Source organism: Mercenaria mercenaria, chromosome 9 (genome assembly GCF_021730395.1).
Source record: "Mercenaria mercenaria strain notata chromosome 9, MADL_Memer_1, whole genome shotgun sequence".
Taxonomy (NCBI): Eukaryota; Metazoa; Mollusca; class Bivalvia; order Venerida; family Veneridae; genus Mercenaria; species Mercenaria mercenaria.
In genome coordinates this window covers 74,512,976-74,527,650 of record NC_069369.1, presented here as the reverse complement: position 1 = coordinate 74,527,650, position 14,675 = coordinate 74,512,976, and the positions used below count along the sequence as shown (strand labels likewise).

The 14,675-nt window shown below is 33.9% G+C and overlaps 1 protein-coding gene across 1 annotated transcript in view; it reads right to left on the bottom strand.

The window, feature by feature from the left end:
- Positions 1 to 9,814, bottom strand: part of LOC123547478 (palmitoyltransferase ZDHHC16-like) — a 32,253-nt gene extending 22,439 nt beyond the window's left edge. Inside the window, exons 1-3 of the mRNA XM_045334617.2 lie at positions 9,729 to 9,814; positions 710 to 950; positions 133 to 330 (exon numbers count right to left, since the gene is read on the bottom strand). Coding sequence (XP_045190552.2) covers positions 133 to 330; positions 710 to 946 — 435 coding nt within the window. The 5' untranslated portion in view covers positions 947 to 950; positions 9,729 to 9,814. The remainder of the gene's footprint in view (positions 1 to 132; positions 331 to 709; positions 951 to 9,728) is intronic.
- Between the last annotated feature and the right edge of the window lie 4,861 nt (positions 9,815 to 14,675).

The window sequence follows — 14,675 nt, the reverse complement described above, 5'->3', positions numbered from 1 at the left end:
TGGTCTGCACTGTTGGCTATTCAGTCAGTAAATTTTCAGTCTGCCTAAACTGAATGACAGACCAGTCCATTTTAGAAATTTAGCAGGGTAAAGGTGAATGATTTCACAATGATTAAAGCTTTTTGCTGGTACCTGATCCGGTGGAGTGCCTGGTTGTGTGAACACAGCCATTACATAATGGAAGATGATATTTGACAGCAACCAATGACCAAATATGAGATGAAAAATGGTCCAGCCTATGTGGTATAGCTCATATGTATGCGGGAGAAGGCAAACATAGAATATTGTCACTACTGAAGTTGTCATCACTGTTACCAGGGTAACAAAAATCTGAAGAAAAATAAACAAAAACAGATCAACTTACAGCATTCAAGATTAACTATACATTTAGCTCCTGTGAATTCAATGTTAAAAATGAAGAACAACATGTTATGTCATGCCTAATTTACAAAAGATGAGTTTTACAAAGAAATACATTAGTTATAAAACCTTGGCAAAACTTAATAATAAAAGTTAATTGATTAAAACCTTTACTTTTTCATGCACAATTATGGATCAATGATACAAAAAATGTTTACACCTCTTTATATCACCAACATGATAACTTATTTGAAATGACTGCTGTTTGTAAATTTTATTGCCATATCAATTTTTTTTTAAAAATAGTGCTGAAAAAAAAAAGCAAAATATTAAATGGAACAACACTTACTGGGCCTAAATACCTAGCAAATCTATCCACAAACCAAAACATTGGTTCTAATGCTGTCTCAAACGCTATCATAAAGGTTGTGAAGTAGTTGTAGCATAGTGTCATGTGTAGCACACTCCACCATTCCAGGTAACCACGTAGCCGACGTCTTAGTTTCCATGGCAACCACTTCAAAATTGAACCCATGAGAATAAGTCTGTTTATGTATCCGGCCGCTGGTTGTGTAACTGGGCACATTCACCTAAAAAATAAAGCAAGATAAGCTTTTGCAAATATTTTCTTCAGGGCAATATTTTTTTTATGATACTTGCATTTGTTAATACCCAGAAACACACACCAGTAATAGTACTATTTTTTTTTAAATAGTAACAGCATAACGCTTTAATTCTGAAACTATCTCTATATCTAAAGTTCATTTATTTTCATATAAAAAAAATATTACAACAGCAAGGTAACTTTTATTTCCGTCGTATTTGAAATTGTCCACTTTTTCTTTTGAAATTGACAGATGTATATATATCTGTAATCACATCAACAAAAGCAGAAATAGATCTCTAATTTGACCAAACCAGCAATAAAATTCCCAACTCCTCATACACTTGTCACATTCTATGTAGCTTTTTTGTACATACTTCAGCATTTATATACGTCAGAAAAAAGTTGTCTGTGGACAAGTAAACAAGAGGACCATGATGGTCCTGAATCGCTCACATGTTCCCACATGACCCAGTTTTGAGTATGACGTCGTTTTTTCTATTATTTGACATAGTGACCTAGTTTTTGAGCTCATGTGACCCAGTTTTGAACTTGACCTAGATATCATCAAGATAAAAATTCTGACCAATTTTCATGAAGATCCATTGAAAAATATGGCCTCTAGAGAGGTCACAAGGTTTTTCTATTATTTGACCTATTGACCTAGTTTTCAAAGGTATGTGACCCTGTTTTGAACTTGACCTAGATATCATCAAGGTGAACATTCTCACCAGTTTTCATGAAGATCTCATAAAAAATATGGCCTCTAGAGAGGTCACAAGGTTTTTCTATTTTTATACCTACTGGCCTAGTTGTTGACCGCACATAACCCAGTTTCAAAACTGACCTAGACATCATCAAGGTGAACATTCAGACCAATTTTCATGAAGATCCATTGAAAAATATGGCCTCTAGAGAGGTCAAAAGATTTTTCTAATTTTAGACCTACTGACCTAGTTTTGACCGCAGTTGACCCAGTTTCGAACCTGTCTTAGATATCATCAAGATGAACATTCAGACCAACTTTCATACAGATCCCATGAAAAGTATGGCCTCTAGAGAGGTCACAAGGTTTTTTCATTATTTGACCTACTGACCTAGTTTTTGACGGCACGTGACCCAGTTTCAAACTTCACCTAGATATCATCAAGGTGAACATTCTGACCAATTTTCATGAAGATCCATTCAAGGGTATGGCTTCTAGAGAGGTCACAAGGTTTTTCTATTTTAAGAGCTACTGACCTAGTTTTTGATCGCAGTTGACCCAGTTTCAACTTGACCTATATATCATCAAGATAAACATTCAGACCAACTTTCATACAGATCCCATGAAAAATATGGCCTCTAGAGAGGTCACAAGGTTTTTCTATTATTTGACCTACTGACCTAGTTTTTGATGACACGTGACCCACTTTCGAACTTGACCTAGATATCATCAAGATGAACATTCTGACCAATTTTTATGAAGATCCATTCATAAGTATGGCCTCTAGAGAGGTCACAAGGTTTTTCTATTTTTAGACCTACTGACCTAGTTTTTGATTGCATGTGACCCAGTTTCAAACCTGACCTAGATATCATCAAGGTGAACATTCTGACCAACTTTCATACAGATCCCATGAAAAATATGGCCTTTAGAGAGGTCACAAGGTTTTTCTATTATTTGACCTACTGACCTAGTTTTTAATGGCACGTGACCCAGTTTCGAACTTAACCTAGATATCATCAAGGTGAACAATCTGACTAATTTTCATGAAGATCTTTGAAATATATGGCCTCTAGAGAGGTCACAAGGTTTTTCTATTTTTAGACCTACTGACCTAGTTTTTGACCGCACATGACCCAGTTTCAAACTTGACCTAGATATCATCACTGTGAACATTCTGACCATTTTTCATAAGACCCCATGAAAAATGTGACCTCTAGAGTGGTCACAAGGTTTTTCTATTATTTGACCTACTGACCTAATTTTTGATGGCACGTGACCCACTTTCGAACTTGACCTAGATATCATCAAGGTGAACATTCTGACCAATTTTCATGAAGATCTTGTGAAATATATGGCCTCTAGAGAGGTCACAAGGTTTTTCTATTTTTAGACCTACTGACCTAGTTTTTGACCGCATGTGACCCAGTTTCGAACTCGACCTAGATATCATCAAGGTGAACATTCTGACTAATTTTCATAAAGACCCCATGAAAAATGTGACCTCTAGAGTGGTCACAAGCAAAAGTTTACGCACAGACGAATGGACGACGGACGCTGCGCGATCACTAAAGCTCACCGTGTCACTTTGTGACAGGTGAGCTAAAAATGTTAAGATTTGCATACCCATGACATATAATCAGCAGATAACATGAGCTACAAAGCTCTTGTACAACAAGCTAGATATCTAGTAACTGATACTTACCTGGGCTTATTTTACTTCCTGGTACAACCCTATATATGTGGAGTGCCCAGTCCAAAATAGAGGTGTACAAGCTCATTTTGCCTTCAACATTCATGATTTTATTATCCATGTTATCTTACATTTCATCTTCAATTTGCAATGTAATGTCTAAAAGAGCCCTAATCAGCAGAATGTAGCATTTTCTTACACGTAAAATATATGATGTATGCAGGTTTAAACATTTAAACCTACCTTTATTTATCATATTCTAGTGATATCGTGTTAAAATGTACCTTTAAAACCCCTAATACTCAGGGATTATCAGAGAGCTGCATTTTCGAGTACCTGCCAGTTTCCATTTGGGTAAAACGAAGTAGTTTTACAATGAACATATAGTGACTTTAGAAATAAATATTACACTATTTCAGAAATCAAATTAAGATTTATCACTGCATATGCCCCAGATGATGGTACAAACAGCAAAACTTCGAAGTTTCCTTGAAATATTATATGGATTTAATACTTTGATTTTAAACTGTTTATAAATGAATAATAAATAACTTTGATTTTAATTTAAAGTTTGAGATTTTACACAGGGAGAATATGATAAAGTCTGAGTAAAATGTAAATACCAAAGTGAAATAAGTATCATTCCACAATGTTTCTGACATGTTAAAATTATGAATAGACGTCAAAATGTAAAAATATGTTATGTCAGGTCTAATTTATAGGACTAGCCGAGTGCCAAGCCCAGACGGCACGGCTATAGACTTCCTTCTAGTAAGTAAGTAAGCAAGCAAGCTTTTTTTAAAGTCGGCAAGAGGTTACAACAATACAACATAAGCCCATAAGAGCTTTTTAACCGACTACAAATAACACACTGTACATAAGCAACAGAATAAAGACTATTTAGCAATGATAACAGGGGATGAAGAGACGGTATAGACCATATATAGTTATTCGTCTTTGTTGTCTGCATATATGGAGGCAATTTTTTGAGTTGACAATTTACTTCAATGCTGTAAGAACTATCTGTCAACATGTTTTGGGTACTGTAATCAATAAATATTGGTACACTTACGCATTTTTTGAGGTTTTTGCATATAAATCATACAAATTTTTAACAAAGTCTTGTATTTAATTTTTGCCGAGGTTGCAGATGGTCATGTTACTAATAAAACAAGCTGGTTTTTCCATAATTTTGTTTGATTTACTTGCTATGCAAGAATTATATTTGAATAACAAAAAATAACTGATTTCAATTGGATTTCTTTGGATTGGGAATTTTATGCTCCAGATTGGGAAAAATGGAGCATATTTCATTGGGAATGGGGCCAAATGTTGGCCCCGAGATTGAGGTGGAAAAGCCTTGCTTTCCATAGAATAGCTTAATGTTCGTTGCCGTTAAGATTTTACCAAGGAACAATTATATCTTAATACTGTTGTCGTTGATAATAAATCATTATAAAATCAAAATTATTCCTACTCGCCGATTGAGTACGAGTTGGTCCCAACAGTGTTCGAAATTTGCAGTAGTCCGATAGCCTGTGGCTACTGAATTTCAGCTTGGGCTACCGATTTTCCGCAGATACAAGTCCGACCACCCGCAACCAGGCTACCAAATTTTCCTAATTGCCTGCTGCACAGTAAATGGGCCAAATGTGTTAGCATCAAAGTCAAAAATTAAAGTTAAAGATTTCTTACCTGTTAAGCCTTTTTCATGAAGTTATATGTTTTAACTTTATGAAAAAGTAAAATAATAGATAACTTTTTGCTAAATTTTGTTTTTATACATCATTTTCTATCAGCGGTTGGGCAAGGGGACGGACGTTACATGGGAATGTAAAAAGCTTGTTTCTGAAGCTGTTTACTGTCATTAAGATGAGAAAATTCACCAAATCAATAAACCAGTACATCTTTACAAGAAACTTATAATAAAATTGCCAAAAATTGGAAAAAAAATTTTTTTTTGTTATTTTACCTGTCGAAGCAGAGAAGGAAAAAAACAGCCATACTCATATTTTTCCTGTTACCATTTATAATATTATACTTAATTGGATAACAACCTTTTAAATGAAAACACAAGAACATAAGTTATTAAACATTTAAGTTTTTTGTATATTTCTTTTTTATTTAGGCTTCAAAACTAGTAAAGAGAAACTGATGGCAAAGGGGGACGGACGTTACATTATGAGGGGACAGACGTTACACTAATTATATACATTTGTTTTTCAAGCTTTAATGTGGCTCTACTGAATAAAACAGATTCTGTTAATGTTAAACCTATCTAGATGAATGAAAAATGATACAAAGTAACAAAATAAAAAGAAATATGCTGAATTAGAGTCTTAAAATATGGAGGGAAAAAGCAAATAGTAATATTTTTTAATCAGGAAATTGATAGTGTTCGTCTTATGTATTCACTGACTTAATGAGAAGTGTTTCTAAATTTTCATTATTATGCTAATGTCATTCAATAAAACATATGATTGTGTGTGGTAATGGTACATCTTACTGCTATAGTTAAGTAAATTAGGATGGACGTTACAAATTCACCATAATTTCTAACATTTTTTTTGTGCAAAAACTATGTTGAAGAATAAAACAAAACGAAACAGAACAAAATGAGAAAACGTATTAAAATACAAAATCAATGTATTTCTTTTCATGAACATGTAAATGATATGAAACATATACTGTCATACACTTTTAAGAAAGTGACAGCAATCATCATCTCAGCACAAGAAGGGGATAACAGCTCTGACATCAAACACTTTTTTAACCGAGGTGAGGAGGATCATTTTGTTTCACTTTGAATTTCACAGATACCACTATAAATCATACTGATATACATAGATTAAGAAAAATCCCTTAAGTATGTAATCTGAAAGTAATGCTGAAAATACATTTAGATAGACAGTATTTTCTATTCCCCAGTTTTGGGGATTGAAGGAAGGATCCATTAGGAGGGGAAAATATGTTGTAATGACAAATACTATTTGGGTCCTTAATTTGAGTTTGAAAAAAAAAATACCCTGGACCCTGTACAACAGTTGGTACATTTACTTAAAATATCTGTGGTTCATTGCCATGACACATCAGATTTTGTTTATGAAATGATCATAATTTAGAAAAAAATTTTTATTCAATTTAAAGGTCTACACAACCATATGGCCATCATCACTGCCATGAGCCTGGATCATAAAATTAGTTCAACTTAAAAGAATTTCACACATTTAGTCCCACTCCTAATCTGCATATGACAGCAAGCTCCTCCCCTTTCTCAGTTTTTCAAAAGAAATCACTCGGTATATACAAGGTTATTAACGAGTCAGTGTTTTTACAAGGACAAGGTATGGATCCAGAAATGTATATACAGGGTCCAGTTTTATGGCACCTTGTATAAGGCTTAAGTTTTCCCAAAGTATGTGTTTATACAAGACTGTTAAGAGGGTAAGTGTTGTTTTTAGAATCTTACAAGGATCCAGAGATATATACATGTATAAACTAGGCCCAGTTAAGTGGATCCATTTTATCCGTTTTGTATATTTTTCTCATGTTGTTTTTATAGCCAACTGTTGTTCCAGCAGGGGTCTCGTTACATGTGACATATTATTCTTTTGAATAATGGCCTCATATTTGTAAATAAATGCTTCATTGGGAATGATTTAACACACAGCATCTTTATTTATCAAAATGTAACCTTCAAAAAGTTATTGATGGATAACAAAATCAGAACATATGAAGTATTCAATTATCACAATTTTTGTAACATCCGTCCCTTTTCTGTAACGTCCGTCCCCCTATGTTTCAGATGAAGATGATACAACATCATATAAATCTAAATTAATCTTTTTATATATTTATTACTTATTGATGCATGTCCTATCAAACAGAAGTTAATTTCATTTAAATTTCCTCACATAGCATAAAAAACAAAGATTTTTGCTCTAATTTTCAGTTTTTTTTCTAGTTTTCAATTTAAAATCCTCAAAAGTATGAAAAAATTTTTTTTTCAACATTGTTTTTGATAATTTCATACTTTTTACATACTCTTGTGAAATAATAGTATCAGATATTACCATCAAAACATGAAAACACTACATTTTGTACATGATTAAGAAAAGCATATATAGGGGGACGGACGTTACAGGTACGGACGTTACACATAACTTTTGATATTTCGTCATTTTTTTCCCAGCAAGGCTGCAGATCTATTTATTTTTCATTTCTTCATGATAGGTATGTCATTAAGCATATATGAAAGTAATTAATATCAATATATTCATATTCAATTATAAAATAATAGTGGGGGACGGACGTTACACTTTTTTTCACGCAAATGGTTTTTTGGGTGCTTAAAAGGACTTTTTTACTAAAATGTCCATTGATAAGTGCTGCAAGCATTTTTTTCATATTCTACAAATACACAGTAAGACAGTGAGCAAGAAAATTATTTTGAATATGTAAAATTAAGACATTTTGTGTTCAATTCAAAATTTAGCATTTTTGTTAAAAACAGTGGTGTTACACGACTCACTCTTTATTATCATATTCATAAAAATGTGAAGACTTCAGTGATCATCAATGTTATACATCATTTTAAAGCTAATAAAATTATCTGTTTAAAGGTATTCAAATCAAACTTATATTTTGTTATTTGAAAATACTGTAGCATTTTTTGAAAAGTGTAAAAATCCAATGCTAACGCATTACATGAAAAAACGGCCTATTTTCAGCCATAAAATGGCTTTCAAATTTTTTTTTGGTTGATTATGTGATTTTTTTTTTACTGCAGCATTGAATACTAATAAGACACATTGAAAACAGTTTTAACAAAACTTGAAACAGATGTTCCTCTATAAATAAAATGCAGTTACATGTTTTTTGAAAAAATTGGCCCATTTACTGTGCAGCAGGCATAATATGATTAGAAAACATGCTAATTAAAGACTATAGCACCATGATTTCATATGATCTCCATTAATAAAAGCTTATTGTTCAAGAATGCATCATGCATCGTCCAGACTGAGGAACTCTTATTGAATTATTGGTTTTTTTTGCACTCGCACGTGTTGACAATCAAACGCAGTGTCAAAGACGTAACTGCAGCGTTAATTGGCTGAATACAATCACATCTAGGGTACCAGATAATTTGATTAGCTTTCACACTTCTCGCGAAAATCTCACAAGAACCTAAGTAGGTGGAGCTTAAATTATGCAATCAGTGTGTGTATGTGTATTCGGCACTCATTTTGACATCTTGCAAATTGTCAACAGTCCGAGTAGCAGTAATTGGTGAGTGCGGAGCCTAAAAAATCGGGCGTTACAGGTTAGATTTCGTTTGGCAAGGAGTGTCATATCCGATGATTTTGGACTCTGGCAATGCTGATTTGGACTGGAGTATTCAGAGTTAAAATTGTTCGAAAACATGGCAAACATATGTCTTTTTTTATTCCTTCAAACATGCATAGATGTCTGTAAAACAAAATGTTATATGGTGCAAAAATTAAGTATTTTATGGTGTTAAAGTTCGGGCTAGTGAAATTGGTGTTGGGCTTGGAAAATTTCCTATCTGGTAGCCCAAACAGGCAAGTGGATTCGAATCTGAATTTCGTACACTTCCCAACCTGATAATTATCAAACGATACTGGTCCAATTAAAAATATTACCTCCATCGCTAATTGCATTTCAGATTATTATAAAAAAAACATTGAGTTTTTTCCTAATTATCATTTACGGACTAACCTAATTTAAATCAACTACCATATTCGCACCTCAACTCGTGTTTTTGATTCTATCCGCAATAATTTACGTGAGATTCGCTGGTTGGCAGGGAGGCATGTTAAAATGGCGTAATAATCCAATCAATCACGCGTATTTATCAATCTTATGCACATCCTACACTGACTCTGATAATGACATGCTGCCGAAAATTGCTCCGGATTCAATCAGTCACGCCCATGTATCAGTTTTCACTTCTCAATCTACCTCCTTTTTGCGGAATTTTTGTGCGTCAAAATCCGGGACCTCCGGTCAAATGAGCGCCCTGCTTAGGTGAATAATTTCCTTGTAAAAGGAAATATAAATATACGTTAAAACCCCAATTTAGGCGGTGCCTTAATCAAGAAAATGTAAGATATCACCATTTACAATAGGTCCAAGTGTGTTGCAGCCACTGAAGGTTTTTAAATTCTATATAGAGTAAATCAGACTAGTTATTTAGTGTGTTATCTTATACGATAAACGATTTCATCTGTTCTCTATCCGCGAAAACATATGACATTTAACATGTCTGAATTACAAAGCCCCTTTTCATCACATTGCGTTAATGTGATAAGTTTAAGTATTTAAATCATCAAGTTTTATCTCACCAGATGGATATATTCACGCTGCTAGACTGACAAAACGATAGTAAACTCCCACAAAATATGTTGTTGTTGTTGTTGTTGTTTTCTATGGCTTTCCTTGATTTATTTCATTTTCACCGTTTCCCTGTTTAATCGAAGGGTATGTCTAAACACCGAACATGAGTCATGGTCGCGGACATGACTGGTATAATTACCAAACATGAGCGATTATTATTTTATTAAAACAATACTTTTTTTTGTGATTTAAATTGATTACTTATGACAAATAAAACTAGTGCATTCCAAAAAAATTTAAAATCCAAGCATAATTATGCTTTTAATTTATATGAAATAGAAAACTGACGATCTGATTCATGTTCGTGAACAGGCTGATAAATACCAAACATGAGCGATTATTACTGTATTAAAGCAATAAATTATGTGTTTGTGATTTAAAATGATTATAAATGTTAAAATACATGTACAAAAACAAGGAAGAATATTCAACAGGGAAAGCCACGTTCAAAAAATGCAGCCTTCCCAAAGACACACACGAACAACTCTCGCACACCACACACAAAAATGGACACAAAAGGACAAAACAAACAAACACAGGAACACAGTGGGGCACTGCCTTGGAACGGTCAGTGGCAAAACCACCACTGGGGAGTTTAAACCGGTTTATGGTGCACCTAACCTCACTCTTACCCCAACCATGTTCCAAAGTCACAAAAGAGTGTAAATAAAAGTAATCCCCGCCAGGTGAAACCCTAACATATGTAAAGGCAAAATAAGGTATGTAATGTAAAACACAAAGATGCCCTTGTAGATATAATATAAAAATACAAGCCAAAGATGTACTACATTCAAGCACATTGGTGGATGCATTGGTCGAGAGGGCTAAGATGCTTTACTACAGAGATGAAGGTCCCTGGTTCGAATCCTATCTACTACCATTGCGGTGTGTCCTTGGGCAAGGCACTTTATCACGATTGCCTCAGTCGACCCAGCTGTAAATGGGTACCAGCAAATTGCTAGGGGTGAGGTATAATTGGTTTTAACTGTTCTTAATATAAGGTCGAATAAAAGCTCTATAGAGCTTATGTTAATTGTTTCGCCACACGACGGTAAATAAAACTTACCTTTACCTTTATTAAAGATGGTTATTTATATAGAATATAGTATGGGCTGTCTGTTTTATGCCAACGAACATGACTGGTAAATACCGAACATGAGCGATTATTTATTGTATAAACGCAACATATTTGTTTTTTTTTCTTTTGTTTGTTTTTGTTTAAATTGATTATTTATGCTGAAATACCAGTGCATACCAGAAATATTTAAAATGCAAGCATATTAATGTTTTTCATATGTATGAAATAGAAAACTGGCGATCTGATTCATGTTCGTGAACAGACTGGTAAATACAAAACATGAGCGATTATTACTCTATAAAGCAATATATTATATGTTTGTGATTTGAACTTAGTATAAATATTAAAATACATGCACTTAACAAAAATGTACTACATTCAAACACATTAAATTTTGTTATTCATATAGAATACAATATGGGCGATCTGTTTGTTGCCAACGAACATGACTGGTAAATACCGAACATAAACGATTATTTATAGTACTAAAGCAACATAATTATTTTAGTTCAAATTGATTATAAATGCTGAAATGCGCGTATATACCAAAAGTATATTGAATTCAAGCACATTAAAGCTTTTAATTTATATACAAGTTAAAAAGGGCAATCTGTTTCATGCAAACGAACATGACTGGTAAATACCGAACATGAGCAATAAGATATCTATTTGGTTTTTGTGGTTGAAATTATAACTTACTTAATTTCAATGAAGTGTAAAATAGGAAGATTCCAAGCCCTGAATTTTTATGAATACCTATTTCTCACTTATTTGACCGTTTAAATTTGACCGGTTGCTTAATGTCACGTTAATAAGGAATTTAGCCTATTTACTTATAATTCACCAGATCTTCTAATTTCCATGAGACGAATTGGCGTAAAAACGCACATGTATTTGATTTATTGTTTTAAGCTGCTCGGCCGCGATTTTTAGTTGAAACTACTATCTCCGTACTCTCAGATGTAGGGTCCCATCTTTAAATCCATTTCTATGCACGAAGCGTCCGCATATGTTACTCCACACAGACATATTAAAAAATATATTGTGGAAGTGCAAGTCATGAGTGAGAAAGACCTTACAAAGTGTAAGGCTAAAAGACTAAAAACAATGTGGTTAAAACAAAAGAAATGCCTAGAAATGGATACAGTGACCAAACACTTGGCAAATAGACTAAAAAACAAAGACAAATATCAAACAGGGGATGCCACGTACCAAACACGCAGCCTCCCCAAAACGAAACCCACAGCTCGCAGACGCGTACACCACAAGCACACACACACACACACACATACACATACACGCGCGCACACACAAAGCCAACACAGAAGGACAAAACGAACAAACAAAGGAACACAGTTGGGCACCGCCTTGGAACGGTCAGTGGCAAAAACACCACTTGGGAGCTTAAGACTGGAATGTGTGTGCTATTTAAACTCTACTGTTATTTTGCTCTGTTGTATTCTACGTTCCAAAGAATTTTCTTTTAGATTTTTATGAATTGTCACAGAGGCAATATGGCGGTCGTAAAATTTCTCCTAGTACTTGGATTCAGAGTTGTTATATTTTCTGGTCCTTCGGGATCAAGGAGTCTATTTAATATAAATCTATGTAATAGAATTCCGCTTAAGCCACACTAGAGGGCGTGTGGTGTGTTGCACTTTCCATTAGCTCTCGTGAACAAACAGTTTACTCAGTCACAAGGGGTCTGCTATTATTTTGCTGATTTCCTTTGATTCATAAGGCATCATTCAATGTACGGACATAATATGTTTTACATCCGACTCTTTTATCTACATCTTATCCCTTCCCGTCCCCTTTTTCTGTAGTTTGCATATAATCAAAATGTACTTGTTGGGCTTTGGAGCATCTCGACTACAATATTTTTCCGTTAAAGCATCTTTTTGTTGTTGACTTATTTTGCCATGCATGGCTATATGGATTTGTTGGGATTGCTCTATGCTTCCGGAAAATCTACCCTTACCTTTTATCTTTTATTCTTGATTCAATATTTAAAATAATGACAAAAAGGCCTTTTCAAACATTTCCGGAGTCCAGTTCCTTTTGGAAGAGAGATGGATAAGAATTTTTGAATGTTTGTAATAAAAAATGTTGATACTACTGTTACTACAGTACATTAACATGCATTAAATTTAGTAATAATTGATGGCAGAAAAGCAAGGACTAGTGTTGGGACGAGTCTTTAGATTTAGCAGGAAATTAAAAGGACTGCGATTAATGCTTTCATCGAAGTCCTTGATTATTACTTCCAAAGAAGAGACGAATTAAAAATATAGTCTCTTTGAACATGTGTCTTAAAAAGAATAAAACAAAATATTTATGTTTTGTCAGTAATTAAAGTTTGTAGACATTTCAGGTTATATATCTAATTGATATCAACTTATTTAGTAACATAAGTATTCCACAAATGACTACTGTAAGCGTTACATAATTAATAAAGCAAACAATCGTATCTATTTCTTATATACATATTGTTGAGTACTGTATGGTAAAACATAATACCTCTTTGCAGCAATAAATGTTAGTACACCCATTATATTACGAAACGCAGAAAGGTGGGACCACCACGGGCTACATCATGCCACTGTCATTCTATTGTCTAATCTGATAAGAAATGATAGATAACAAAAAACTACCATGTGCGTACTTAGTCCCAATCCGTGACTCTAGTTACCTCCCCTGACGGTCCGTCCACAGATTCAAAGGCAACGACTATTTAAAATTGGCGTAATCGAGGTACTTCAGTCTTTCAGACATTATTGCAAGCATAGTGATGAATTAATGGCGAAAAGAAAAATATTTCTGAAAAGCAAATTTATTCTTGTGCTTGTCCAATACACGATATGTCACCCACTGAACTACATTATCGATTTGTTTTTTCGCCATTGGTGACGACACCGCTTTATTACGTCACTATTGGCGCATTTCATTCATAATCAGGTACCCGTACCGGATGAGCACAGTTCGGGCTAATTCTAAATGTAGTAGCGCAATATTATTTGTACATTTACTACGATCTAAAGTTAAATTACAAAATTTGAAAACAAAACAGATAGTGGGAGAGATTTGTTCATATATATTTTCATGTGCTTGTTCCTTCACGAACACCCGGAATAAACTTTGGTGAACAAATCGAGTACGACTTCACACTGTGCTAAATGCTGTACGTTCATGCATATATTTGATAGCTGTTTTTCTATAGACTTTTTTATGCAGAACATGTCAAATAACTTTCTTTTCACGAGAAAAATTGTATTACATACAGCAAATTAAAATATTTCTTTCGTTGTTCATACTGTGAAGCTTATAATTTATGTTCATATTTTAATCACTAATGATTACGCCTGTGTTCGGACGTGGCTGAGTTGGACGTAATATCAGACTGAAATAAAATGAAAGTGATAATTACGTCACGAGTTGGACTAGTGTGTACTCAGAAATGAATTATGTCCATCAAAGAGCTTACATAAAAAATAAATTTATTCGTTTGTATTTTCGAAGTCCTAAAGTGACAGGGGACATTTACATGTCTTTGACACGGTCTAATGCATTACTTACTCATTACTTACGCCCTTTACGATGGGGCTATTTTCAGTCTGAATCGAAATGAAGGAAGTGATTTTCACACGAACGGCCTTCCCGGAGTATAAAGATTGATAAGGGGAGAATAAGTTTGTACTTTCTGTATAAGTTTCCAGTATTGGCTTTTATATCATTCATTGCATGACCTTAGTGAGGGTGGTGATATGAGGTGGTATCTTTCAGGATGAGTTTTATTATTATTCTTTATTAGGCTAAA